The sequence below is a fragment of the Phoxinus phoxinus genome (genome assembly GCF_949152265.1).
Source record: "Phoxinus phoxinus genome assembly, chromosome: 13".
NCBI lineage: Eukaryota > Metazoa > Chordata > Actinopteri > Cypriniformes > Leuciscidae > Phoxinus > Phoxinus phoxinus.
Window position 1 is genome coordinate 17421507 of NC_136888.1, and position 27937 is coordinate 17449443.

General features: G+C 37.0%; 2 protein-coding genes across 8 annotated transcripts; one reads left to right on the plus strand and one right to left on the minus strand.

Annotated features, from left to right (window-relative positions):
• Nucleotides 1–2101: 2101 nt before the first annotated feature.
• p4ha1b (prolyl 4-hydroxylase, alpha polypeptide I b) lies at nucleotides 2102–21500 on the minus strand. 6 transcript variants are annotated; one of them, XM_079632489.1, is made up of 16 exons: nucleotides 21445–21500; nucleotides 20742–20833; nucleotides 12705–12781; nucleotides 12154–12250; nucleotides 11826–11977; nucleotides 11180–11317; nucleotides 10546–10785; nucleotides 9177–9391; nucleotides 8912–9088; nucleotides 8376–8446; nucleotides 4678–4777; nucleotides 4486–4539; nucleotides 3795–3860; nucleotides 3274–3342; nucleotides 3088–3184; nucleotides 2242–2956 (listed from the first exon to the last, which is right to left on the minus strand). In XM_079632489.1, exons 2-16 carry the CDS (start codon nucleotides 20756–20758, stop codon nucleotides 2886–2888), a joined length of 1641 nt encoding a protein of 546 aa, XP_079488615.1. In that variant the 5' UTR covers nucleotides 20759–20833; nucleotides 21445–21500; the 3' UTR covers nucleotides 2242–2885. The 6 variants fall into 6 exon arrangements, with proteins under 6 accessions (XP_079488617.1, XP_079488615.1, XP_079488616.1 ...); XM_079632491.1 differs by lacking the exons at nucleotides 20742–20833; nucleotides 21445–21500 and adding an exon at nucleotides 14686–15015 and having other exon boundaries at nucleotides 2102–2956; XM_079632490.1 differs by lacking the exons at nucleotides 20742–20833; nucleotides 21445–21500 and adding an exon at nucleotides 14450–14514.
• Nucleotides 21368–27916, plus strand: LOC307009081 (solute carrier family 35 member D3). Of its 2 annotated transcripts, XM_079632494.1 has the most exons (6): nucleotides 21368–21519; nucleotides 21672–21786; nucleotides 22147–22277; nucleotides 22465–22672; nucleotides 24358–24655; nucleotides 26454–27916. In XM_079632494.1, exons 3-6 carry the CDS (start codon nucleotides 22246–22248, stop codon nucleotides 26840–26842), a joined length of 927 nt encoding a protein of 308 aa, XP_079488620.1. In that variant the 5' UTR covers nucleotides 21368–21519; nucleotides 21672–21786; nucleotides 22147–22245; the 3' UTR covers nucleotides 26843–27916. The 2 variants fall into 2 exon arrangements, with proteins under 2 accessions (XP_079488620.1, XP_079488619.1); XM_079632493.1 differs by lacking the exon at nucleotides 21368–21519 and having other exon boundaries at nucleotides 21652–21786.
• Nucleotides 27917–27937: the final 21 nt, after the last annotated feature.

The window sequence follows — 27937 nt, forward strand, 5'->3', positions numbered from 1 at the left end:
TGAATTTTCAGCGTCATTATTCCAGTGTTCAGTGTCACATGATCCTTCAGAATTCACAATATGCTGATTTGATGCTCAAGAAACTTCTCTGATTATCAATGCTGAAAACAGCTGTGCTGATCAATATTTTTGTGTAAACCGTTTTATCAGGGTTCATTGTTAAATAGACCCCAATCCTTTGAATGGTATAATATATTTTTTAAGAAATTCATACTATTGAATTTACTATTCATACTATTATCGTGAATTGAATAGAAAATCATTATTTACCGGTACTTTAAAAAGGGAGGAGGGGGAAAAAATCCAACATTATCAAGCTGCAGACTCGGAGCCTGCTGCATCTACAGTCCCGCACCCAGAGCAAAGAACGTATATTGACAAAAAAAAAATCTTTGTGGAAAAAGATCACACTACAAAAGAAAAAAGGAAGAAAGAATTGTGTTAGTGACTTTATTTTTGTCTTCAATTGCATTCAAAAAACCTCCTCATTTATAAGTCGCTTTGGATAAAAGCGTCTGCTAAATGAATAAATAAATGAATAACGTTAGCTATCAAAATATTTTCGCGGGAAAAAGGCGAAAAAACATACATTAACGGCTCAAATTTTGTTACAAACTATCATTACAAATATTAAATAGACTGTTCATATGTTGGTGTATCGATGAGCTATAAAGTAGTTTGATTAAAAAAGAAATCATTGAATAAAATTGACGATACTCACGTTTCGGTTCTTCACGTGTTTATCCCATGATGACATGTCATTATATAGGCTAGATCAGTGGTTTATCCATGTGTTTATCCGATCCTATTTGATAGGTGGCGCTGTCTCGAAAAACGAGGGGACTGAGAATGCGGGACTCTGGGTGCGGGACTGTAGATGCAGAAGAAAAAAATCTTTGTGGAAAAAGATCACACTACAGTCCATTAGGTGGTGCTATGCACATACAACGCAAATAAACTGAATAATGCAGAAGGGTAGCCTGGCAAGCCAGATTTACATCAAGATGTTTAGTCTGGCAACTCTCCATAGACGCGGCTTAATCTGAGGGGCGGGATAAACGGTTGTCTCTCAAAATCCCTCTGCACGCAATAGGATAGCGCTACAACCAGAGCAACGAAGAAGGTGACGTAGTCAGAGCGGCAAAGATCCGGTCCAGCAAAACTCTGAACACTTCTTCCTTTTTTAAGAATGACTTAAGTGCCGTTCTTTGCTCTTTTCTTAAAGAAAAACTTAACTCCAAGTCCTCCAGAGTCGCGGCCAAAGCCGATTCGAAAGACCGCTGTTCTCCATCCGCAGCCGCCATTCTTTGTTTTCAAGTGGCAGCCGTCGCAACTCTGTCGTCATATGTTAAGCCCGCCCCCGCCTACTCTATACACGACGTGATTGGCTTGCAGCTAGAAGCTCTATGGAGAGTTGCTAGACTGCCCTGGCTGCAAAATACATTTTACTGCCGCTAGGGTGCGTCTAGATTTCTAGGCTAGCAGAAGGGTACAAATTTAAAAAAAAGAATGTCCACAAGATGCATTTCGACCAATCATTTGCTGGAGAACGGTCATCAGGTTTTGCACAAACATGCAGTTCAAGTGTTGCTGTCGTAAAAGCAAATAGGTGACATACCTTACAAATTCGAAGATATTACTACATCAATTCATGTTAATTTTTTTAATTCAACTTTTCAGTCAAATTGTTATACTGATAATATAAATAACAAAAGATGAATTGTTAAATTAATTTTGGTATGCTTCTCAAAGGGTTAGTTCACCCAAAACCTGTCATTAATTACTCACACTCATGTTGTTCTAAACCCGAAAGACCTTCGTAACACAATTGAAGATCTTATTGATGACATCTTAGAGTAGATAGACAGCTACGCAACTGAAACTTTGACATTACAAAAAGTTCATAAAGAGATCTTAAAACTAATCCATATGAATTGAGCTTTAGATGATTGACAGATTTAATTTAGGCTTGTATTCTTGTATATAAGCATTGATCAGAGAATATAAACAGGAGCTCAACAGAACCGACTTGAACCTCATTGGTTCTCGCACGTCAAGCGAACATGTTTGACAACATTTCCATTTACCACAACTGATGTATGAGTTGATGAATGTTTATTAATCAACATCTGAATGACCTCAAAAGTCACCAGCCAATCGAATTTTAAATTATCCAGTATGCAAGTCGTGTAAGAGTTGTGGCACTCATACATTTCTAACACATCTCACAATTTTAGAAAACGAGGCAAAAAAAAAACTGAAATTGATGTCATAGATTTTATTTCTGTGAAAAACTATTACACTTGAAAATATTTCCATACGCACATAAAAAACAAAATACAAGACAAAGACAAACATTGTTTGCATTGTCCCCAGGAATTAAAAAAATACTCTTTGGTACTTTAAATGTTTCAGGGGTTAATAAAAAACAATTTTGTAACAGATTGTTTTTCTTTTCCTTGTTTTTTTTTTTTTTTTTGGTCTAAAAAGTTGGGCTTGCACTGTGCCGTGTTTTCTTTAACAATTATATTAAGATATGGAGTGTTCCGTGGTTTAAATGAAAGACTTCTCAGAAAATAGAGGTCTGTTGGAGTTTAAGACATGACAGGAAGAGTAAAAGAAACATATGGAGTTCAAATTTAACCCTAAATAAATAACTAAAATAAAATATTTGATTGGATCAATTTATAATTCATGGTTTCTACAGTCAGGGAATATCCTGCCCAGAAACCTCACAGCATTTCTGGGTCTATTCTTTGAGTGAAAGGGAACAATAGAAGAAATGCATAGATTGATGCATAGTCATTCACTCCTTGTACAAACACACATCATATTGACTAAAACTGACACTAAAACTTGACTAAAACGGAAAATAAAATAATTGATCATTCCATCTCGGACACTGCACAGGGTCGTCTGAATTCTTGACCTCGTTCATGTATCCATTTGTTTGATACTGGAGGAAAAGAGAGTAGAAAAAAATAAAACAAGTGAGAATACACACACACATGCATATTACTTACACACACACACACACACACACACACACACACACACACACACGCACACACACGCACGTGTACATACCCCATTTGTTTCCCACTAATACTGGACAGGCGGCATGTCTTGTGCTGTAATCTCCTTCTCCACTGGCAAAAAGGTTATACCAGAATACTGCTGTACCCTGAAAGGTAAGAGAGAGTGAATATTAAAATTAATTAACTTTAATAGTTTACACATGAAGAAAATTAATTATTTTTAGTGGTGTTTCACCTTTTTAGGCCACACTGCTGCGCCTACATCAGGGAAGACTGTAGCGCCCCCTGCTGACACGTCACTCATCTGCAACAAGTAATATAATGTCGTCATAATACAACATATCTATAATGCAGAGGCGAAGCTACGGGTGGGCCTGGACCAGATTGACAGCTTGTCCACCCTGTCAGATCAATTGAACTATCTCCTAAAATTATACAAGGCTGCCAACTTTCAAGCATTCAACGCGACTAAAGTCATGCTAAAGTCATGGGGGACTACAGTGCGTATTGCCCGTCAATTTTTTCTCCCAAGTTGATAAACAAGGAGTGATGCGAATTATTCCAGCCCGACCACACTTTTAGAGTGTGACTTTTTGCATCCGCCACTGCTATGTTATATTACTTTACATTGTATTGCAAGCATTTACAGTAACAAGCATATTTATAAGCATATTTGTCAAAGATCATAAAATGTTGATAGTTATGATTGACATTGATATATGCGTGTCTGCACGTCAATTTAATCAATTTACTCACATAAAAAAGCCAAGTTGCAATTCTGTTTCCTGTTCCCAGTTCTTTAAAGGCATCTGGTTCATCTTTCTGTTTATAAGAACACAGTGGAAAAAATATAATAACTCCCGACACAAGCTTACCCCACTGTTCAAAAGTCTGTGGTCTGTAAGATTTGTTTAATGTTTTTAAAAAAAGATGCTCACCAAGGCTGCATTTAAAAAAAAAAATCAAAAATACAGTAAAAACTGTAATATTGTGAATATAATTGCAATTTAAAATAACTTATCTTTTTCAATTTAGTTTAAAATCTAATGTATTTTTGCCATATTCCTGTGAAGGCAAAGCTGAATTTTCAGCATCATTACTTCAGTCATCAGTGTCACATGATCCTTCAGAAATCATTCTAATATGCTGATTTGGAGCTCAAGAAACATTTATTATTATTATCAATGTTGAAAACAATTGTGCTCCTTAATATTTTTGTAGAAACTGAGATGCATATTTTTTCAGAGTTCTTTGATGAATAAAATTCAAAAGAACAGCATTTATTTGAAATAAAAAACTTTTGTAACATTATAAATGTCTTTACTCTTAATCTTATGCCAAACTTTTGTATGGTACTGTATATAAACAATTGAATAATCCTACGCTGATTTATGGTGCTATAATATGTGTGTCTTTTTATCTGTGAAAGAAAGACAGAGGAACTCACCCTTCCAAAGTCAAAATGAGGTTCGTACTGACCACCAACTCCATAATTTGCAACCTAAGAGATGAAAAACATTGGTTATGACAACCTTTTAAACAGAGCAATATTACAACAGCTGGATTCTTGTTACACGAATGAGTCATCTGACTAAAAGCATCTGATGCATCTGGCTGGCTGTGTAAAAGTTCCTCTTACCTGCAGCTCTTCTGCCGTGTCCATTTCCAGGCCTGTTACATCCTCGATACGCTGGTTTATCCTTTCAATTGTAGAATGCTCATATCCAGACAGCCAAGCACTAGAATGAGGGGAGAAAAAGACTAGACATTGAAGAAAAGTGAAACAACTATACAAAAGCAATTCATATTCACAAATCTCATGCCACACCAATGATTTTCAGACGTTTTCACATCCTGTTTTCAGTGAAAAGATTTCTAAAGTTGAATTTATTTTAATTAGTTATAAATGTGAAAAAGTCTGATTGTGATAAGGATAAACCGGCAGGTGAAGCGATAAATGGTGGAAAGAGAAATTAAAAAGAAATAGGGGGCAGCAATCTGCAAAATGAGTTCACATTCCTCAGAGAGAATATCAGAGTGGAATTCAGCAACACTGATCTCATTCAGGATTATGAGTGTGTGTGTGTGTATTCTCACTTGTGTGTGTGAGAGAAAGAAAGAGAGAGAGAGAGAGAGAGAGAGAGAGAGAGAGAGAGAGAGAGAGAGGCCCCTCATTTACTGCAAATCAACATTAAACATTAATCTTAACCATGATTTATAACACGATAGTTATTTTCCATTTAAAATCATTGCTAATTGACACCTTCATCGTTGATTTAACAAAAAAAAAAATGTATCAGCACAGCAATGGTCAAAAGTTTGGGTGCTCCATGCTCATTTATAAAGTCTTATGCTTATTTATTGTTTTAATAAAAAAATACAGTAAAAAACAACACTATTGTTAGATATTACAATTTTGAAATAAATATTTTCTATTTTAATATATTTTAAAATTAATTTATTCCTGTGATGGCAACGCTGAATTTTCAGCAGACATTTCTTCAGTCTTCAGTCACATGATCCCTAATAAGCTGATTTGTTTCAGAAACATTTTAAAAACTGTAGTGCTGCTTAATATTTATGTAGAAATCACAATACTTTTTTCAGGATTCTTTAATGAATATCACAGATGAATGAATGTTCAAAAGAACTGCATTTGAAATAGAAATCATTCATAATATTATAAATGTCTTTACTGTCACTTTTGATCAATTTAATGTTTCTGCAAAAAAAAAGTATTATTATAATTTTTTTAAACCTTACTGACCCAAACTTTTAAATGGTAGAGTATATACCATTTATTTTAATATATTTATCTTCTCAACATAATGTTTGAAGTCTTAAACTCACAAACTGACACATAGCTTTTGGTGTGAAAGGAGCCCTCGAGTGTTCCAGCAACTCCACCCAGTCTGCCTGTGCTGGGACGTGCGTTCTCAAACATACACACTCATAATAACTAGGGTAAGTTAAACCACTCTGGTGTGGGTGGAAATATGAGGGAGACGATATGTACTATGTATAGCGCTATTAAAAAATATATTTTAGTTCACAGACTCAAACGGCTATTCATGCAGAGACTGAGACTAAGGCGCAATTCTGTATGTGTGCACAATTGTTCATTTATCGATTCTCAAACATTTCAGATAGCCTTAATATTAAGAGGACTGTAGTAGAAGAAAGACTAATATTTGCTGCCTGTGAAAGTGGGTCACCAAAACTTCTATGGCCAAGTGAAGGTTGGATTTTGGAATTTTGGCACACATTATGAATCTCTATTTCACGGGAGGGGGGGCTCTCTGATGATGTGATGATGATGGTTTTGGATAGGATGTTGTTTTGACCTTTGACTTTTGATCCCTTACCTCTTGGAGACTCTGTACTGGGCAGTGGTGAGTTTTCCCGTAATGGGATCGTGCACAGTGGCTCGCTTTAGCTATTCACCATTGCACAAAGCAAAGAGGATTTAAAAAAAGAGGAAGAGTTGAAAGAGGAGGAAGAACCCACAAAAGCACGGGGACATGGACAGAATAAGTGCAGATAAAAGAGAGGGAAAAAAGGGGAGAGAGAGAAAGAGAAGTCACTTTAGTGTCATTTTCTGAACTGAAGCCATGTAAAGAACAGGGACAGAACTGTACACCAGCAGTGATGCAAAATTGTAAATAATTTCAATTCAGGTCAAAGTTCTTAACATAAATCCTTGAATGACAAAATCCCAAAGTTTCAAATGATAATTTTGAATCACTCTGTCCCTGTTCAAGCCCTCCACACAGAGCACATGACAACTACAGCAAGAAAAAGTAACAAAGTAGAGCATTGCTTACTCTGTCTTTTTACCTTTTTATCCATCACAATGACAAAAAGACGGCAAGGCGGAAAACTCCTCAGCATGAAAGCAATATCTATATGCGTTTACAAAGTTACAACTCACAGCTAGTGCCTGTGAACATGCACTGAAATATTTTAAATTCTAGATTTCAGTATGCTCTAAAATAATTATTTAAAAAAAAATATATATATATATATACACTCACCCACCACTTTATTAGGTTCACCTTGCAAGTACAGAGTAGGACCCTCTTTTGCCTTCAGAACTGCCTTAATTCTTTGTGGCATAGATTCAACAAAGTGCTGAAAAATTCTGATATTTTGTCCATATTGACATGGTAGCATCAAGCAGTCCCCACGGTGTTCTATTGGATTGAGATCTGGTGACTGTGGAGGCCATTTGAATATAGTGAACTATTTGTCATGTTCAAGAAACCAGTTTGAGATGATTTGAGCTGTGACATCGCTGCACGTTATCCCGCAGGAAGTAGCCATCAGAAGATAGGTTCACTGTGGTCATAAAGCGATGGACATGGTCAGCAAAAATACCGCCGTGGCATTTAAACAATCCTCAATTAGTACTAAGGGGCCCAAAGTGTGCCAAGAAAATATCCCTTACACCATCACCAGCAGCCTGAACCGTTGATACTACAAGGCAGGATGGATCCATGTTGTTTATGGCAAATTCTGACCCTATCATCTGGATGTCGCAACAGAAATCGAGACTGAGACAAGGCCATGCGTTTCCGATCTTCTATTGTTCAATTTTGGTAAGCCTGTGTGAATTGTAGCCTCAGTTTCCTGTTCTTAGCTGACAGGAGTGGCACTCAGTGTGTTCTTCTGCCGCTAACATGTCAAGGTTCAAGGTGTTTAGAGATGCTCTTCTACAAACCTCAGTTGTAACGAGAGGTTATTTGAGTTACTGTTGCCTTTTTCTATCAGCTCGATCCAGTCTGGACATTCTCATCAGACCTCTGGCATTATGCATTTGAAAATGACATCAGGCATTTTCGCCCTCAGAAATGACGCTCATTGAATATTTCCTCTTTTTTCAGACCATTCTATGTAAACCCTAGAGATGGTTGTGCATGAAAATACCAGCAGTTTCTGAAATACTCAGACCAGCCCATCTGGCACTAACAATCATGCCACATTCAAAGTCACTAAAATCACCTTTCCTTCCAACTCTGATGCTCAGCATATTGTCTTCTTGACTATGTCTACATGCCGAGTTGCTGCCATGTTATTGGCTAATAGATATTTGAGTAAGCGAGCAGTTGAACAGACGTACCTAATAAAGTGGCTGGTGAGTTTTTATTCTCTGTTTTAGTTATTTAAAAAATATATTTAAAAAAATGTATAACAATTAATTTAACAATTGTGATTTATGATTTACAGTGTTTTACATTGTTTCTGCTAAGGAGTTCTCAGATTCTAGGGATCGGTTAAGGCGTGACGGTTCGTCTTTTTGGCGGCGTTCTATCTAGACTCCCACACTTATGGCCTTACCTCTTACTGATCCTGTAGGGGGCGGTCTCGAGCACGCCCGTGATGGGATTGGATATAGTAGCCCTACGGAGCTGAGGAGCCACATATGGATTACACACAGGCTCCTGTAAAGCACTTTCAACCCCTCACTCATAAATACTACATTTATATGATAAAGTTACTCAAACTCAAACACTTAATAAACTACTTCTATATTCTTGATTTCTGTTAGCAATTAAAAACTATACATATCATTATTTCATGCTTCCAAACTTTACTTTTGAGCTTCAAAAAGTATTTTTTATGATTCAACAGTCACATAAGCTATCTCCAAAAATTTAAATGACAGCTAATATCAGCTAAACACAAACAGGTGTTGTACGTGGTTAAGGTCCACATAAACAAGTCACTGTCTGGAAGATTTAAACAAAAAATTATTTATCATTTAAAATCTGTAATAATTTTTTTACATAAAAAAAAAAAAAACTATTAAAAGAATAACCAAATCACAAGTTCAAAGTGCAAACCACAGCATAACTTCAGTAAGTCCAACTCACTCTGGGTTTTGCAATCTCCTTCACTGTCTCGATCTCACTGTCGGAGATGATGTCATGATAACGGACAATACGTGGCCGGTCCCACTCATCTTCCTGCTTCACTGGAGCCAAAAGCAACAGTGGATTATGGTTGTTATCATAGTAACGGCAAAACAGGCGGCTTTGTCTGCGTGGGGTCTAAAGTAAGCAAAAGAAAGAATGTAAGAGAAAATTTAAAACATGTAAAAAGTAGAGGGGGGGGGGAGGAGGCAATCTTTCTGCTCACCAGTTTTACTCCCTCTCCTCTGCACAGCATTTCATATTTCTTTCTCTCTGGCAGAGGTTCTTTGGACCGTTTCCTCTCAGTGTCACGTTTGTCCAGCACTTTCTTCTCTATTTTTTTATCTTCCACTTCCTTCTTCTCAGCCTCTGCCTTTCTCTGCTTCTCCAGCTGGAACTCAAAGTACTTTAGGTTCCCATTGGCCCTGTGGTGATCTGGGTCTGAGATTCACACAAAGGCAATTTTAAGTTTGGAAAAATATCATTATCATAGTGTCATCAGTCATCATTTCTTGTAAGTTCATGGTCTCCACCATTGTCCTTCCTTACAAAGCCATACAAGTTATTCCATTCATTCATTCATTCATTTTAAAGAATGGGAGGCTATTTTCTATGTAGGCTACTCAAAATAAACAACAACAAAAAAACATATATATATATATATATATACGTACTGAAATTCTGGCTGTTCCCAATAAGCCAAGAAGATTTGTTAATGTTTACATTTAACCACTGTTGTTATTGTTAACTATAACTAAAACAATTACAAATAATTTTCATTAAATTAAATAAATCTTAAATATAAATATTAGATTAAAAAAAACTTAATCTTAAAAAACGAAAATGTGAATTTTTCCCTTGGCAACTGACTGTAAAAAATAGGTTTAAGTTAAGGAACTAAAATTGCTAAAACGAAAACTGAAATAAAAATGTGTTAAAGTTGAACAGAAATATAAAAAACTAATAAAATGCTGTGTTGTTCTAATGCTGTATGCCCTTCTTTCTTTTATGGGCCACAAAAGGAGAATTTTAAAAAGAAAATGGTGGGAGTGGGAGCTCGCGCTCGTCCATTTAATGGCAGTAAATAACGACCAGCATCAAGCTTTTTAAAAAAACCGCAAAAGTATCACAGAATGATCTCATGTGACATGTGCCGTGATTGAATGTATTATTTAGTTAAATTCTTGACCTAGGCCATTAGTCTTCTCTGCACGGCTGCATGAAGTGTGCATTCATGAGACTATTAGCGCCACAGTTCCCTCTTTCTCACCCAGAAAAGGCACACAAGTTGTAAGAAAGCAAGAAAGAAATCAAGATTATTGTTTTTCATTAAACCTTATCGTATACCCACAGAAAACTTGGGATGTACGGCACGGGTCAGATGGGATAATTCTGTGATACTTGTGGATACGGCAATTAAGGGCATCCGGCAATAGAACAACACCATGACTTCATTTTCATTTTAGGATGAACTATCCCTTTTAAAATAATAGCTAATTCAAAATCGTAATAAATACTATAAAATATATAAACACCACTAAAATAACACTGCATTTAACCATGTTATTAAATGATTAGTTTGAGAGTTTTTTTACCCAGCTTCAGCATGCTCTTGGTGAGCTCGAGGGCTCGCTCTAGTTCACCCTGCTTGTAGATGGCATAACTGAGGTAGTCCAAAACTGTGACCTTGTCTATGGTGGATTCTTCGCCTTCATCCAGCTGTGTGAGGGCCTGAGCCATCCAGAGCTCTGTGTGATAGTAATCTGCCTCAGAGTATGCAATCTTCCCCAGCTCATAGCAGTCTGCCACCGTCATCCGGCTCTTGTGGACAACACCTGAGGTCACACCAGTAAAGGGACGCACAAAAACAAATGGTCTCTATCATGATACTAATATGATTTTGATGCTGTTGTTTTAAGATATTAATTTTGTTGCTGTTCCAAAGGACAGCCTTCTCACCTGTCAATCAACCATTGGACTACAACAAGGGTTAACTTTCAAAATAACCATCTGCGGTTAAGTGGTCACAGGAGACATTTGAAACAACTAGTAAACAACTAGTCGGTGAACATTTGAAAGAATCTCCAAAGAAATATAAAAACAACTTATCACAGACACAGCATGATGCTTCTCAAAGAGTTCACGCAGTCCGTGGTAACGCAATGTGCTTGATAAATATTTTAAAGCGGTCTGGAGTGCATAAACACATAGACATGCACAGTCGCTCACCAGGCAGGTCTCCATTAGAGATGGTGTTGGCAGACAGCTTGTATGTGTCCTGTAATCTAAGCAAAGCTTTGGCTGCTCCTGTCTGGTCCTCGTCTGTTGGGAAAAACTGTCGCTGGACAGTCAGATTAGAGATAAACCCTACAAAAGAGAACAGAGAGGAGAGGCTTGATCTTGAGGAATACAACAGTTTAAGAAGTTTATAACACACATAGAGACATTTATGCAAATAACAGTAAAAACTTGTCAGTTTTCAAACTTTTGAATTTTCAGCTACCTTGCTGAAAATTCAGCTTTGCCATCACAGGAATAAATAATTTTTTTAAGCATATTAAAATAGAAAACCATTATTTTAAATTGTTTTATTTACCGTTATTTTGAATACATTTTTAATTTCACTGTATTTTTGATCAAATAAATACAGCCCCGGTGAACGTAAGACTTCTTTCAAAAACATTCCAAAAAAATCATACCAACCCCAAACTTTTGAATGGTAGTGTCAAATCAGTCATTCTTAGCAAATGAATAATAAGTCAGATATCAGTTCAAAAACAGCTTCACGTTACGCAACACTTGAGATAGTAAAATACAGTACCGGTAACTATATAAATATATCTTATGTATATGTCAGACTTTAACTGTCACTAACCATTGGTGGTGTCTTTCAGCACCAGGCTCTCCAGGTCAGCCCACTCACTGTTGAGTCTTTTCATCAGTTTGAATGCATTGACCGGGTGCCCCAGGAATCCCTCTGGGTCCTGTGTGGCTGTGTTCGTCAGTGAGTCCAGTTTGTCTGCCCACCTGATGCAGGTAAAGAAACAAAATATTCACCAGATATCAATGAGCTGTCAAATGAAATGACATTCAGAAATGACTACCAAAAAGAAACACATTTTTATGAAATGATCTGTGAAGTAAAGGACAATCACAGCTACCCATGCAGACGCGCGTGTGTGTGTGTGTGTGTGTTTACTCACTCTTTGACCTGCTCTAGTCTGTTCTCCTCTTGTCTAATGTATTCTTTTAGTGATTTTACCAAGTTCTTCTCTGTGTACAGTAGGTCTGTCATCTGACCTACAAAAAAATAATAATAATCAAACGTCAAATCTGAAACGAAGACTAAATATTACACAAAGCTTCATTGACAATTTTGGTAAACATTGTCACATTGTTTACTGAAATTGCCATGTATAGATAACAGCATCAAACTGAAATGTACATGGGTTGGAATTACTTGGGTATTGGGTCAAAAGCGATTTTTGAAATGGTTCCAGCTCAGTTTTGTCCAGCTCAGTTTTGTAAAAGTACTACTTTTTTTTTTGCTATGGGAGTATATCCATTTTGTTCATTGATTGGCAAAAAATATCTTCTTATAAAATCCCCTCAGATTCAAATGACACTTTAGATAGATAGATAGATAGATAGATAGATAGATAGATATATAGATAGATAGATAGATAGATAGATAGATAGATAGATAGATAGATAGATAGATAGATAGATCTATCACAATGGAAGATCATCTTACCTATAGAAGTGAAGAAATCATTGTTGGCGTACAGGGAACGGAAGAGGAAACTCAACAGGAACCAAGACAATGCCATCCTGAGAGAAACAAACAGTGTCAATGTGATTCATCAAACAATGCATTGCACATCATTGCACATCTTCCTGACAATATCGGAAGAATTTATTATTTTGAGGTCACACAAACAGATACTACAACCAACTTTTAGGGGAAGGAAAATGCATAACTGAACCCACAACACAGACAGGCTGCTTAAAATGCAAACAAATACATTAGGTTTTGGTTGCCATAACCCCCAGTGCACTACCATTTGCATACATGGAATACAGTTGGCTGCATTTGGTCACTGCTGGCTCAGAATTTTGGCACAAATGTGGCGTCCAGAGAGCAAACAAAGAGCATCCAGCTGGGCCTATGGGAAGATCCCTTTTGTGTGTTTAAGCCAGTGTCAGCGTGTATAAACAAGATGTCACATTTGTTTGTTGAAAAGGACAAATACGGCAACCAGGGGTAAGCCTTAGAGCAAAGAGAACGCCGCATTGAACAAATGCCACGACAAACTCCACATAATGAGACACACACAAGTGTAACACACATTATCATAAGCACTTTTTGCTTTATTTGTTACAAAATTGCATTATAGCCTATTAACTATAGGGCCACTTGGTGCACTTTTTTAATGCCCTTTCCACCTATCACATATTTTAATAATCATCATCTGACACATGAGATATGCAACAAACAAAAAAAAGGCCCTCAAGGCACCATACCAAACTAACGGGATCTGGTCCGCTGTGTTTGCTCATGTGCTGCTCTGCAGGAACTTCTAAACCACCATGTGAACAATAGAAGGCTTCTTGGCTAATGTTAATGACACATCATGCAATATAACAGAAAAGAGTAGCCTAATTGTCAAAATCAGTTATAATAATTTCAAAATGAGTAGACACTCTCATTTAAGGTAAATATTAAGTCCTTAAATTAGCAGTGACTAGCTTTATTAGGTACCATCCTTTTTTAGACACCCTGTCATTGAGTTTTTTTTCATATTTGTCTTGTATATCCGAAAAGAAGTTACTAAGAGTACATTACTTAGATTGAAAAAAAAGAAAAATTACGTAGGTTGTCAAAAGTTCAAAAGATACTGCATAATTACAGGAAAGACCATATAGTGGTGTTCGTGAGCTCGTGAGGGTCCAGCATGGAAGCCAAACGCAGTTCATTCGGTGCAGAGTAGACTACACTGCCACGTCTTCGCCCCGCCCCCTCGAGAGCACGAGAAGAGTAAGCCGACTGCAAACTCTTCAAAAAAGTTCACAGATAACAGATGCCAAATAAAACGTTTTTAAAAAATCTGCGCAATAGGGCGTGTGGGACTTTTTTTAAACACGGAATACTCACTGCAGCAGTGTGCCAGTCAACGAGACGCACGCTGCGACGTTACGCATGCTTGACGCAGAGAAACACTCTAACAACATTTTGCAACGTTAGGCTATTACAGTGCAGCAAAATATGTAACGTGCTTTTGACTTGTCCACTTTGATATCCGCTTTAGAACAAAAACATATTCCTCGTAATAGTGAAAATAAAAACTTATATCTACGGAGACTTTGTCATATCTCAAATTAGATCCGAAGACTGACTTTAAGTCGCGCTTAATGAGCATGAAACTTATTTCTCCTAAGTATTCAATCAATGCACATTTAGATAGTTTATTAGTGTGACTATATTAGTGTGTAGCCTACATTGAAGATTGAGTGCACGATAACCTCGTGCACGTCCGGTCGGCACTTTTTCTCAGCCAGAAGAAATTCCTGCCCGATACTTTTGTTTTGTTTTTAATATCAGTTTTCCATGTAGGTATAATGCATCATATTACATTTGCTCTGTCGATTTAAAAAAGTCATTCCAACAACAAATAATTTGATTAAAAAAATAAAAAATAAAACAAATCAAACTTGGTTTGCAAATAACCTCTTACCTTTCTGGCTGTCACACGCGCAGAGAAACAGTGAATCGATTCAGATGTTGCTCTAGTGGTGCTGATGAGGAGCTCAGTGTGGATGGAGCTAGGACTCTTATGTGTTTACGATGCTTCTGGTGTGCAGCTGGGCTTTATCTGAGAGGCTACACCGCTCTTCTCCTCGACATCTGGCGGAGGGGATTCCGCTGAGCTACGTGCAGAGTCTCACACACTCTCCCAAACTCATGGAACCAGGTGGAATTTCGAACTGCGCATGCGCACAATGCAATTCCTAAATCTCATGTTACTTTCTATTTCTTCATTGGAATGCTGGCGTATTTTCCATGTTACTTGATACATGATATGATACATATTATACAGTTTATTCGGACACAGTGGCTAATAACAGCAAATTGTATCCATAATATAGATTTTGCCTCTTTAAATTTAGGTTGAACCCACGAGCACGGGTAATAAACTTGCTATTATTATTTCAATGCCATAACGAGTCCGTCAAGGCTCACTTAAAGTATGGATTACTTTTTATAGGCTAGTACCCTTTTTATTTTATAAATAAAATGGCTGTCGTCCATAATGAATATGCACTGAATATTTTTTTTCAGTGCAAAAAGAAGTGGGAGTTTCTATCTCTTCCCTCTCTCCACTCTTCTCTGTTGCGTCCTCTCTTTTTGATTTATAATAACCTTATGATACATTCTGGGTTAAGACTTTGCTGGTATAATTTCTGAATGCAAACTTTGCTTTCCAAATTAACACTTGGTTATAAACGAGGCAACCTTTTTTCACATAGTCTGAAGAATGTTTCTGTTTGTTTTTGAAACTGTAACACAATAGAGACACAACAGCAGGCATTTGTTATAAATACAGTGTATTGCACTCTGTGTATAGTTGATGTATATATTGAGCATTTTAAAGTTTTAATTAACATTTTCTGTATTATTTGAAATGCTCTTTTGAATTTTTTTTTTCTATAACTGTTTTTAATTAATTATTTGTAATGATCTTGTAATACTGCTGCTTCTCAATGCTAGCCAAAACATAACTTGACTCATACTAAAATGATTATGGAGTGCTCCTGCGAGACTGATTCCAAACGTATTTCTTTATCCCAGCCCTCAGTGTAAATCATTAAGGTCAAAACTGCAGTCTGCCGCTGTGAATGATTTCTGTGCAGTTACTATTTATTCCACATGATTTAAAGTTTACTTTATTGCCTTTTTTGGTTATAGGCTACTATCTCTCAAGAAGCTGAAAAACAAAACATGTCTTTTCTTACAAACAAAACCTACTAGACAAATACATTTTGTCACCTTTAGCCACCACATCCTAAAAGAAAAAATAGAAATCAAAGATAAAAAAAGGAATAATTTTTTTTTCCGAATTAGCATTTAGGTGTCACGACACGCACACGAAAGGGTGAATTACAAGTGCAGCTTTATTTTGGGTAATCATATCTACAAACAGGCAAACGGTCATAATCCATGTAAATAAATCCAAAATAAGAAACAAACAAATAAACAAACCAAGACAGACTCTGAGATGCGGGTGACACTATACAAGGACTTCAGACCAGTGACTAAAACAGACAGGGTATAAATAGACAGACACTTAAAAAGGTGAGTGGGAACAGCTAATAATAATAATAAGTTACATTTATATAGTGCTTTTTCTGAGACCTCAAAGCGCTTTACATAGAAGGGGGGAATCTCCTCAACCATCACCAATGTGCAGCATCCACCTGGATGATGCAACGGCAGCCGTATTGCGCCAGAACGCCCACCACACACCAGCTTACTGGTGGAGAGGAGACAGTGATGAAGCCAATCAGTATATGGGGATGATTAGGAGGCCATGATGGACAGAGGCCACTGGGCATATTTTGGCCAGGATGCCTGGGTTAAACCCCTACTTTTTTTCGAAGGACATCCTGAGATTTTTAATGACCACAGAGAGTCAGGACCTCGGTTTAACGTTTCATCCGAAGGACGGCGCTCTTTGCCAGTATAGTGTCCCCGTCACTATACTGGGGCGTTAGGACCCACACAGACCACAGGGTGAGCGCCCCCTGTTGGCCTCACTAACACCTCTACCAGCAACAACCTGGATTTCCCAGAAGGTCTCCCATCCAGGTACTAACCAGGCTCAGCCCTGCTTAGCTTCAGTGGGCAACCGGTCTTGGGCTACAGGGTGATATGGCTGCTGACATATGGGTGATATGGCAGCTGAGTGCAATAATAAAAGATCAGTCCGACAAGGGTCATGGGGATTGTAGTTCATGAGTGAATGTCACCGTGGAAGAGGACCTCTAGTGGCTACCCAGGGAACATCACCCAGACATTGTGACATTAGGCCTATCGCTTTGTTCCTGTTTAAAGATTGAAATTACATTTTAAAAAATCGTTTTTTTTTTGTTTTTTTTCATCTGGATGTCTATCTTGCTAGTTTGGCGAAAATATGAAGACAATTGCATTTGTATGATTACATTTTCGTATTTCTTTGGCTTATGATAGAACAACTTTACTATTATTCCCTACTACATTCTCTTTCCTTCTTATTCTGCAATAAGGCCATTTACAGTCTTCCATTTGTGTTAGACAGAGGTGGAAAGTCCAGTGGTCAGAAAGTAAAAGTCCTGCCATATGTTTATTCCACCCATGAACTCAGTCAGCTGATTTCACTAATTAGTTCTATCTCCTGGCTGAAAAACTGTGCTAATTAGCAAATCCAGGTGATTGGAACAAAATACTGAGGAGGACTTTTACTTTCTGAACCTGGACTTTCAGATTAATAGAGGTTTGCGTTTTATTCGTCATATAACAAAGCTTGAGTTTGTGATATTCTTGTTAATCAAGATCATTAACACAACCAGCTAAGTCTGTGAAGAGGATTCCTTCTTGTGTAACTATTTTCCCTAAGTATCTCTTAGATACGGATGTCATCCAGTGAGGTGAGCCGTTGGACAAACAGCAGTCAGTAGGGGTTCAATCTTCAGCTGGCTGGCAGGAGCCGCCACTGGCATGTCACGTGACCTGTCAGTGGCTGGCTAGCAGCTGGCAGTCTGATTCTGGGATGTCACGTGACCTGTCAGCTGGCAGTCTGCCTTAGCAAGTTTCAGAAACAATTTATTTTTGCCAGTTTTTGTGTTCCTCTCTCATTTAATATGCATCTGTTAATATGATTATGTTCTTTTGTATGATTGATGTTTTGGGGGCGGCAAATGGCCGTGATCACGACTGGTTGCTTACTGGCGCTTGCTGGACGGTCAATCCAGCCGAAGAGTGTTGCATAATGGTTTAAAAGAATACCGGTTGTTTATTTACTCATGCACACAGTCCAGATCTGTGTCCTGTTTTTGAAAATATATATTTGTTATGAAAGAGGTTATTTATGCTCACTGAGTGCTAATTTGATTAATATACAGTAAAAACAGTTATATTGTGAAATATAAAAATAAAAAAAATTCTATTCTATATATTTTAATTCAGCAGCCATTAGTCTTCAGTGTCACCTGATCTTTCAGAAATAATTCTAAAATTCTGATTTGGTGATCAAAAAACTTTATTATCAATGTTAAAGGGCACCTATTATGACATTTAAAATGTTCCTAATGTTGTTTTGGGAGTCCCCAACAACAGTTTTACATGCATGCAATGACAAAAAACACTTTAGTTGTCGTATAATATGCATTTATTTTTACCTGATTTGCTCACCGACTCCCAAATGATTCGTTCAACGACTCATTTTTCCAAACCCCTCCTTTGCGCGACGCTAATCTGCGTTGATTGGTCAGATGACCCAGCAGTGTTTACAGAGATAATACTTAGGCCCCGTTTACACGATGGGAAAACGCAGATATTTCTCTGCGTTTTGGCCTGTCATTTACACGAAAACGCCGTTTTTATCCCAGAAAACGATTATTTCTAAAAACTCCGGCCAAAGTGGAGATTTCTGAAAACGCCGGTTATATTTGTCGTGTCAACTGGGAGAAACGGGGTTTTAGGTTCTCTCTTGTCGATTCTGAGGATTCTGATTGGCTTGCATGACTTTATCCTTCACCCTACACTGCCGCCCATAGGTTTAGCATAGTTATAAAGGCGCTCGACGGCGTATTTATGCGGGTTGTGTGCACGATGTTATTATTGAAAACGGAGGGGGAGAAATATTCGTTTCTCTAAATACCCGGCTATGTGTAAATGTGGCCTTATTGTTTAACACGAAGTACAATGATGCTTTTATCAATTAAATTGTGTTATAATAATGATTATAGTCCACTGCTTTGTAGTTTGTAGTAAAAAACTAAAAATAAGATAAAGAATTTAATGTTATGTTAGCGAGCATAGCCCAGAGTTCATATTGTAAAAGCACAATCAGTCTTTGTTTGCATTAGCCCGATGCATAAACGTTTTTACAACAACAACAAAAAATGCAGTTACGTTACTACGAGGTATTACTCTATTCTTTAAGACAACTCCGAAAACAACGACAAACACTTCACATATCTCAATACAATTGTCATTGAAGACCTAAAAGCCAAACGGTGCTTACACAACAAACAAAATAATTATTAAGCATGATACATAAAACATAAAAGCAACAATTATTAATAACACTTACAGGTTGTGATACGGAGGAGGAAGCTGATGCAAATACACTTGGAACTGAACCTTCCTTCAATATCATCGGCTCGCGAATCCAAGTTTGATTGCATTTAAGTTGAGCAATCATCTTCAAAATGGCGCAAACAAAGCACAAGGCTCGGACTAGACTTCTGTGGTATAGCTGTATATATGAATTAGCCACTTAGTCTTCAAATGCTGACTTCACTTGAGTCGCACTTCAGAACACAGCGTCTCGTCGCCCTGATGTTTTCAAGTTTTCCCTGGCCTTGGAGCGCAATAAGTGGGCGTATCGTATTCAAATAACTTGACAAGTTGACGTCATCTAGTCAGAGAAAAAGCTTCGGTCTTCTAACGATTCATAAAAATGACTCAGAGTCGACTCTTACTTTTGAAAGACAATAACTTTATATACGGTGCACTTTCATATTTCAAACTTTGCAGGATGTTTTTGTTCACTTAGATCTATGTTACACACTACATGAAAGGTAAATTTCAAAATTCCATAATAGGTGCCCTTTAAAAACAGTTTTTGTTGCTTAATACTTTTGTTGAAACCATCAGATACACTCCCGTTTAAAAGTTTGGGATAAGTAAGATTTTTTTTTAAAAATGCTGTTCTTCTATATGAATAAATAAATTCTATATTAATCAAAGAATGCATCACTGGTTCCACAAAAAAGCAACGGAAACAGTTTTCAACATTGATAATAATAACCATCATTAATATTTGAGCACCAATAATATTTGATATAGTAATTTAGCATTAAATCAGCATTAGAATGAAGGATCATGTGCTGTGTCTGTCAGTCAGGACGCTCTTGTAAAATAGATTCTTAATCTCAATGTGCTTCTTTTCCTGGTAAAATAAAGGTTAGAATAATAAACAAATTAAAATAGAAAACTGAGCTCCTCAGTTCTGTATATTTATTATTTTGATGTTTCACAATATTACAGTTTTTAATGTATTTTGATAAAATAAATAAAAAAAAATTTAAGAATATTTGGAATGATATGAGGGTCAGTAAATGATGACTTAAGGGAATGTCCTTTCGTTCATTGACCCATCGCTGGCATTCACCAGTACTATGATGTCATATTGGTATGTTCTTACTGATATTTGACCTGATTAATAAGTACTGGGTTGTCATGGTGATATCGCATTGACTGTCTGTTCTATTCTCACCCACCTGTCATGGATATAATATGCTTGTTTACACTCAGTACATTTCTCCATTTATTCGGTGGATCCAGCTGCTATAGCCACAAAAAATACCTGATTGTGAGCACACGTTCAGACAGAAATGTTTGTTTTGTTATTAGTGATTTATCATTGACTCAATGGATGTTTTGTTTACCCTGTCTGTGTTACATTTCATTGTAGGGCCAATTGAAGATATTAACTCTCAAGCATAATATAAAATGATCTGTACTTACTGGTTGTGGTGAGTCATAGTCACTCTTAGCTCCTTGCTCAAATATGATAGATAGATGTGTCATGTCCTGTCTGCTGAGATCCCTTTTTCATCCTTTATGAAATCAGAAAACATCTTTAGGAAGGGCCTTCATGCAAACGCTGTTTATGAAGTCAAGTCATGTCTTTGAAATTGCCAATTTGCTCAATTACTTTACTACCTTTACCTTTTCCTAATTTCTTGACTATTACATTAATATTATTAACTAGTTACTTTCATGTAGCCTACATAGCTAACATTCAAAATGACATATGATTATATTGTACATTGTGTAATTACTTTGACATTAAATGTTTGAAGCCAGTAGCTATGTTGGGGGAGAAGGGTGATTCACTTCATATGGCATTGGATAGAAAAGTTTGGCAAACAAATGTTCCCTTATTCTGTCTGTTTTATATTTATAACCATACATTATCTGCCCAATAAAGAAGGAGGCAATCGTCTTAAGTAGGCTACATATAACAGCATGATTAAAACTATCAAACTGAGGTTCCACAGAATTTCATATTATATTCTCACTGCACAATGTATTTTACAAAGCAATAAAGCATAACACGCATAAATTGTTAGTCACCAGCTTGGTTAATTATTTGTGCAAAGTAGCACACACACAACAACACCACTGGGTCGACCGTCGACGTCAGGAAACTGTTTACCGACCTTACCGATGCGCGTTCACGCTGCGAGGTGACGTTTCAATCATTAACTCCGCTTGTCCTCTGCTTCGAGCCCTATCGCAGGTAAAGTCAGTTTATGTTCTCGATGCACTCACACGAGAGGGGCCAATAAATGGAAAGAACTAAATCCAGGATAAAACACTTATCTTAACGGCGGAAAGAAAATCTCTCATCGAGGGAAGTTAGTTAAACTTATTTGTATTTTTAACACTCAGATTGACAACAGCTCAAAGTACACCCGTGCTCGTTTCGTGACAGAAACTAAACAAGTTTCAATCAATCCGTGGTGGAAATACATAACGGATTGACAAGGTCTCATGATGAAGCAATGTGAGTTGGTCTATCTTAAAGTCAATAATCTTTTCTGTATAATATATTTTATTTATTTATTTTCAAATATAGCCTATGTTTAATTTGCTTAGATACTTTATTTTCATTTTATATTTTAATTCTATTTTATTTGACTTTACATTTTATTTTATTTTGATTCATTTGAATTAAAGGGCTTTAATTTGAAATTAATTTGAATAAAAAAGTTAAGCGTTTTTAAAATTACATATTACAGGACAAAACACGACATATGGTTATGTTTTTTGTTTAAATTGCTTAAATGATTATTGGCTAAAATAATGGTCTGTGTCTTTATTATTTTTTTATTTATTCATTGTTTTTGATTACTTTTGTGTACAGGTATTTTTACGTCCATCCTCCAACCCCTGATGCTTTAAAGGGGTCAAAATCTAAACCCGTATTCCACTCCACCGGTCCCGGGGTGGGTGGACCACTAGTATGGACCCATGGCAAAATCTGGTGTCCAGATGGTGAGATTAAATTTTTGATTGTGAATACTTGCTTGCAAATATGTGGCCTAAAAAATCATCTTTATCATCAATGCTTGTGGGATTATGCTATTACTTCATCAGTATCTTGAATGTGATATTCTTAGGTGCAAAAATGACAATAATATTAAGCCTTATTTATTTTACTGTCTGTCCATTTGTGATTTAGTTCGGCATGGTGGCAGATGCATACGCCGCATGCTCTCAGAGCTTGTGTGTATGAAGTGTGTAAACCCCTGGTGCCACTCCTGCTGTGCATCGCGGCCCTGGTGGCTGTGATTGTGTACGCTCTGGCGGATAATCTAAACAGTTTTGTAAGCAGGATCTTCATTCCCCAGTATCACTATCCTTATGCGGTGCCACTTGCATTCATACAGGTACTTTGCTCACACAGCTATATCCTTATCAGTTCATCTTTATCAGTTCTAAATCTGTTTTATGACCTTGATCTTGCATATTTTAAAGTTGCCTTATATAAGTAATGATCAGATGATTTCGCAGGCTTTCTAGTCATGCATTTGGGGTCGGTGCAGAAAGTTCTGGCCAGTTTTGAATAACCTGAGTGAATTGAATAGAGTAAATTTTAAGACCAAAAAAATGTATTTACTCACAAAGATATTTTGCAGTATGTCTAAGCGGCTGTTTTTTTACACAATGAATAAATAATGGGGAGCTCAGTAAACAAGGATTATGTTAAACCATCACTATTTAAAGTAATGAGAAATGGTCATATATACTGTATCATCATCAATGTTAGGAATATATGAATGTGCGTATTGATTATCTGTTGGGTGAAAAGCACAAGACTGGGCAGCTCCTGGGTGAATCATTAGGTGTGCTACATGTGATCATTGGACTAGTGCTATAAACTCCTTTATAAGAGTCCTTTTAGTGTTTGTGTGTTTGCATATTATGGCTGGCTATAAAACTAGGATGCAGAGGGGATGTTGGCAGTTGATAAATCGAAGATTTTAGGTTCAAATGTATATCTACAGTGGATTCAGAGCCTGAGACTACTGGTAAAAATGCTTGCTTTTCGCATTTTTATAATGTAGTACTCTTTTTGTTACAAATTAAATCAGTATCACAATTTGAGTAAAACATTGAATTTAAAAAATGTATATGCAAATCAGAATGTCTTTGCATTTGGTTTTTCCCTCTTTTGCATGCACTCCACGGCTGTGTGCAAAACCACATACTCTCTTGAGTAAGTGCTTCTTTTGAATAAGTAATTACTTTGCGACCGTGGAAAGGGTACATTCTATATACATTGAATATGTCATTTGAATGTAATCCGGACGGCGGACGTACTAAATTTGGCATGTTGTTTTTATCATGTGACTTACCAGCGTCACTTCACGGCCATTTCCAACTCCTCTCCCGTGACCTCATGAGATAGTTTTAGATCCATTAGATGTGCACTTCCGAATCTGCCGGTAGAAGAAAGTAATTTCTTTTCGCCTACTGTTTAATGAATACTATAAATTTGAACATACTACTCTTGTCACATACTGTTTTTGCCTACTATATATAGTAGGGTAGTATGCAATTTCAGATGCAACCCACAAGAGTGTTTCAAATGTTCTTCAGCATGATTTGAGATCGAGCATTTTGAGCTTCTGACCATCTGTACAAAGAGTCACATGATCAATGTCACAAATTATTTGATTAGTGACCTAGAAATAGTGCAGAATTCTAAATAGTGCTTATTAAATTTGCGTTTCTTTGTTTTATGTTTGTTTCCAAATCTTAAAACCTTGTTTATTTCTGGGATGTAATCTCTGACTTTTGGACCCCACTGTACCTGTAGGAAAGTGTAGATTTGTATGCTGTAACTGGTCAAAGTTCTTATAAATTCACCATTTGTAGACTTGTGGAGTGTAAAATGAACTAAACTTTTTTAAACTACACCAAATATCCAATGTGTTAAATGTGGTCATAAAACGGCATGTATAATAATGTAAAAAATGTTTAAAATGTTCTTTAAAATATTTTGATACAGCAGCTGTTTCTCTTTTTAGGTGCATTGAACTTCCTCTTACTCCTGCTTTGTTCCCTCCAGGTACTTCTGAATCTCATGGCACTGCTAGCTTTGCATGGTGTGGGTCTGATCCACTTGAAACCTTTTTCACTGAGGCTAGCCGAGCGTTTGTTTGTGCCGGCAGTTTGCGGGAGCGTCCAGTGTGTTCTGGCCATATGGGCTGAAGCCTATTCCCACTCTGGCCTGTACTCTCTAATCGCTCGCTTCCTCCCAATGGTCAGTGTGAGCTTGGGTCACCTGTTGGCACTGAATATGCCAGGCTCCATCCATGTTTCCTGCCTTCTGACATTTCTCACCTTCGCCTCCGTCAGCGTCACAGGTATGATGGCTTCAAATAAGGGATGTTTCACTGGGACACATTTCTCACTACTTTGCCCCAAAACTCTTCACACAGCTCTCCTAACCAACTTTCAGCTTGGCACAGCAGTGAATTTCACATCCAAAATGCAATATATGTTACATGGTCCATATACATTACAGTACAAAATTATTCCTAAGTTGTCTTTTGTATAATGGAAAGACTAAAGACTCGTTCAGCACAAGAATGATAACTATAAAGATATACAGTAACTAATGGAAACTATATTAGCATCCACACCAACACAAGATAACATTCTGTTTATTATAAGCACGCGCTACAAATATGTCATCTGCCGTTTTAAATGCTCGAGCTCTTTAAAGTATGTTGGATTCTGATTGGCTGTCTGTGTTTTTTTTTCATTCATCAGAAAGAAAATAGCTATGAAAGTGATTCCGACAATATCGTTCCTCTGTGCCGGTATCGCTATAGTTGTGGTGTGGGCTATGCTTTTACATTTGGAACGTTTTTTAAAACAATATCTTTATCGTTATAGCTATAGCTATCGTCGTTGGTGCGGGCCTTAACATCTTAACATCAAATTGTTTTGATAGTTTCATTTATTACATTGAACAAAATTATAAACGTAACACTTTTGTTTTGGCCCCCATTATTCATGGGCTGAACTCAAAAGATCTAAGACTTTTTCTATGTACACAAAAGGCCTATTTCTCTCAAATATTGTTCACAAAATGATGTTTTATTTACAAAGTTCGGGAGGAGCACGTTCAGATAATAAACACAGGTGGAGAGGACTCAGCAATCAATGATAAGAGGTTTATATAGATTCAGCCTCAATCCATTGACAGTTTAGCAGCATCCCTCCACCACCCCTTCTCCACACTTCGAGTCCTAACCACTTACTTAAGGGGGGAGTACTCTGGGTTCGGGCCAAACCCCCTCTAATTGTATGTAAGTGTGAACTTGCGAATCTGTCTAAATCTTAGTTAGTGAGCACTTCTCCTTTACCGAGATAATCCATCCACCTCACAGGTGTGGCATATCAAGATGCTGATTAGACAGCATGATTATTGCACAGGTGTGCCTTAGGCTGGTCACAATAAAAGGCCAAAACTTTTTAGCAGTGACATAAATTTTGTGTTTTGCAAAGTTTGCTGCTTTAGTTGTGGTGTGGATTCACATAGTTCCTAGATTATTGTGCAGCGTGATCAGATGCATGCAAGAGTGATAATGAAGTGGCATGGAGATCTTTACATTGAAATTTTGGATTCGTGGCCAAGCAACTCCCCGGATTTTAATCCTATAGAGAACATGTAGTCAATCCTTAAAAGCCGAGTTACCTTTATAAATCCACAAATTGTGATTAACTCTGGGCACTAATGAGGCAAGATCGCTATCAGTCAGAATTTTGCCCAGAAGCTGATATCCAGCATGCTGGAGGGAATTGCAGAGGTTATGAAGAAGGGAATATTGTAAATATTGACTCAGCATACATTGAATGTTTTTGCAAATAAAAGCCTTTTAAGCATTTAATAAAATTGTATTGTTTTCTGGTATACCATAAAGCCATAATTATTATTTTTTTAAATCTACAAATACTGAAGCAGCAAACTTTGCGAAACTTTTATGTCACTGCCAATACTTTTGGCCATGACTGTAAATGATCCGCAGTTTAGCCCACATAGATTGTGATAGTTGTGCTCACTGTGTGAAGAGTTTTGATGCAAGGATTGAGAAATGGGTCCTTGCGATTGTTAAAACAGTAATTCCATTTTTAATCGCATTTGTCTCTTTCCAGCTGTTGAAGGACTGCATGTGATGGAGCCGCTGGAGTACGTCTACTCTCCTCTCAGCCTGGTCCTCCACAGCCTGTCTCTTGCCTGGCTGGCTAAAGTCTCCCAAACGGAGCAAAGCCATGCCTCAACCTTTGACCTTTACTACACTCTGACAGTGTCACGTACCCTCTTATTAGGGTTCCTGTGTGTTTTGCACCCTGACGGCCCAAAGGCACTGATTCATGGCAACTGGCACAGTCTGCTGTTTCTGGGATACATGCTCGGGATGTTGTTGCTGGGTGCTGTGCAGCTTCTTTTTGTGGATGTAACCGCGTTGTATTTATCTGCTCTCCCAGCAGCCGTGCTGCATGCGACCAGAGGGCTCGTACTGCCCTTGTTCAGTTTGCTATAGGACATACGGACCAATCAGAGTGTAGATCATTCTGAGGAGCAAAAGTCTATGTAGAATAACCAATCAAATACCCGATCAATCAAAATACATGATTGAAGATAACAGTATTAAGACTTATAATTTATAGGCGTGACGACCTTGTGTAAAGATACCGGTAATTCTAATTCATTAATTTATATGGTTACACTACCAGCAAGGACTGACATGCAACTTCTGTCTTTGCTTGCACTGAAACTACGACTTCATGAAGGAACTAATAAGTTCTGGAATTCACAGGTTTCTCAGACATCTCAAACCAGCTTTTTTTTTGTACAGACTATATTATTCTGAGTTAGAATTACCCATTATTTTCTATTTGTCAGCTGGAAGCTCTGAGAAGGAAAATAACTAATTATATTTCGCGTAAAGAAAATCAAGCCCTTTTAGGACCTTTAGGAGTTATTGCGTTGTAATGTAATTTTCATTATGGTTTCACTATAATTCCTCCATTTAATAGTAAAAAAAAAAAATCATTCTCATTACCTCAATGCAAAAAATTAAGTTATTGTTGTATTTGGTTTTAATTTATGCCTTTATTTTTTTTTTCAAGTCAGATAGGAAGATTTTCTTTACTGTATTAGTAATGAAAATGACAAACTAGCATCTAAATGCATTACAGTAATGAGAATGGAGAATGTGCTTAACTGGGCCTTAATGGTCTTAAAATAAGCCTTATTTTTTCATGCAAAATATATATTTTTTTTATATTTTGAAGGTGAAAAATGATCTAAGCATGTTCTTGACATGCTTTGTGAGATTCACCCAATTATATTTTACTACAGTAAGAGCTTAATCTTACAGTAACCTTACACTCACAACAGAGGCTTTCACATTGGTAAAATGCATGGTTTGTAGAAATCACAGCCATAAGTAGCAATACAACAATTTAAGACTATTACAATAGTAATATATGTTATTTAAATAGAAGACCTGTGACTCGTGTATTTATTTAGCTCCTAATTTACAGTACAGACTACAGTATTATTGTTAAAGTATGGAGTAAATAAAACATATTGAGGTTTTCATACGCAAACTAAATGCCCAAGTGTTTCAGTT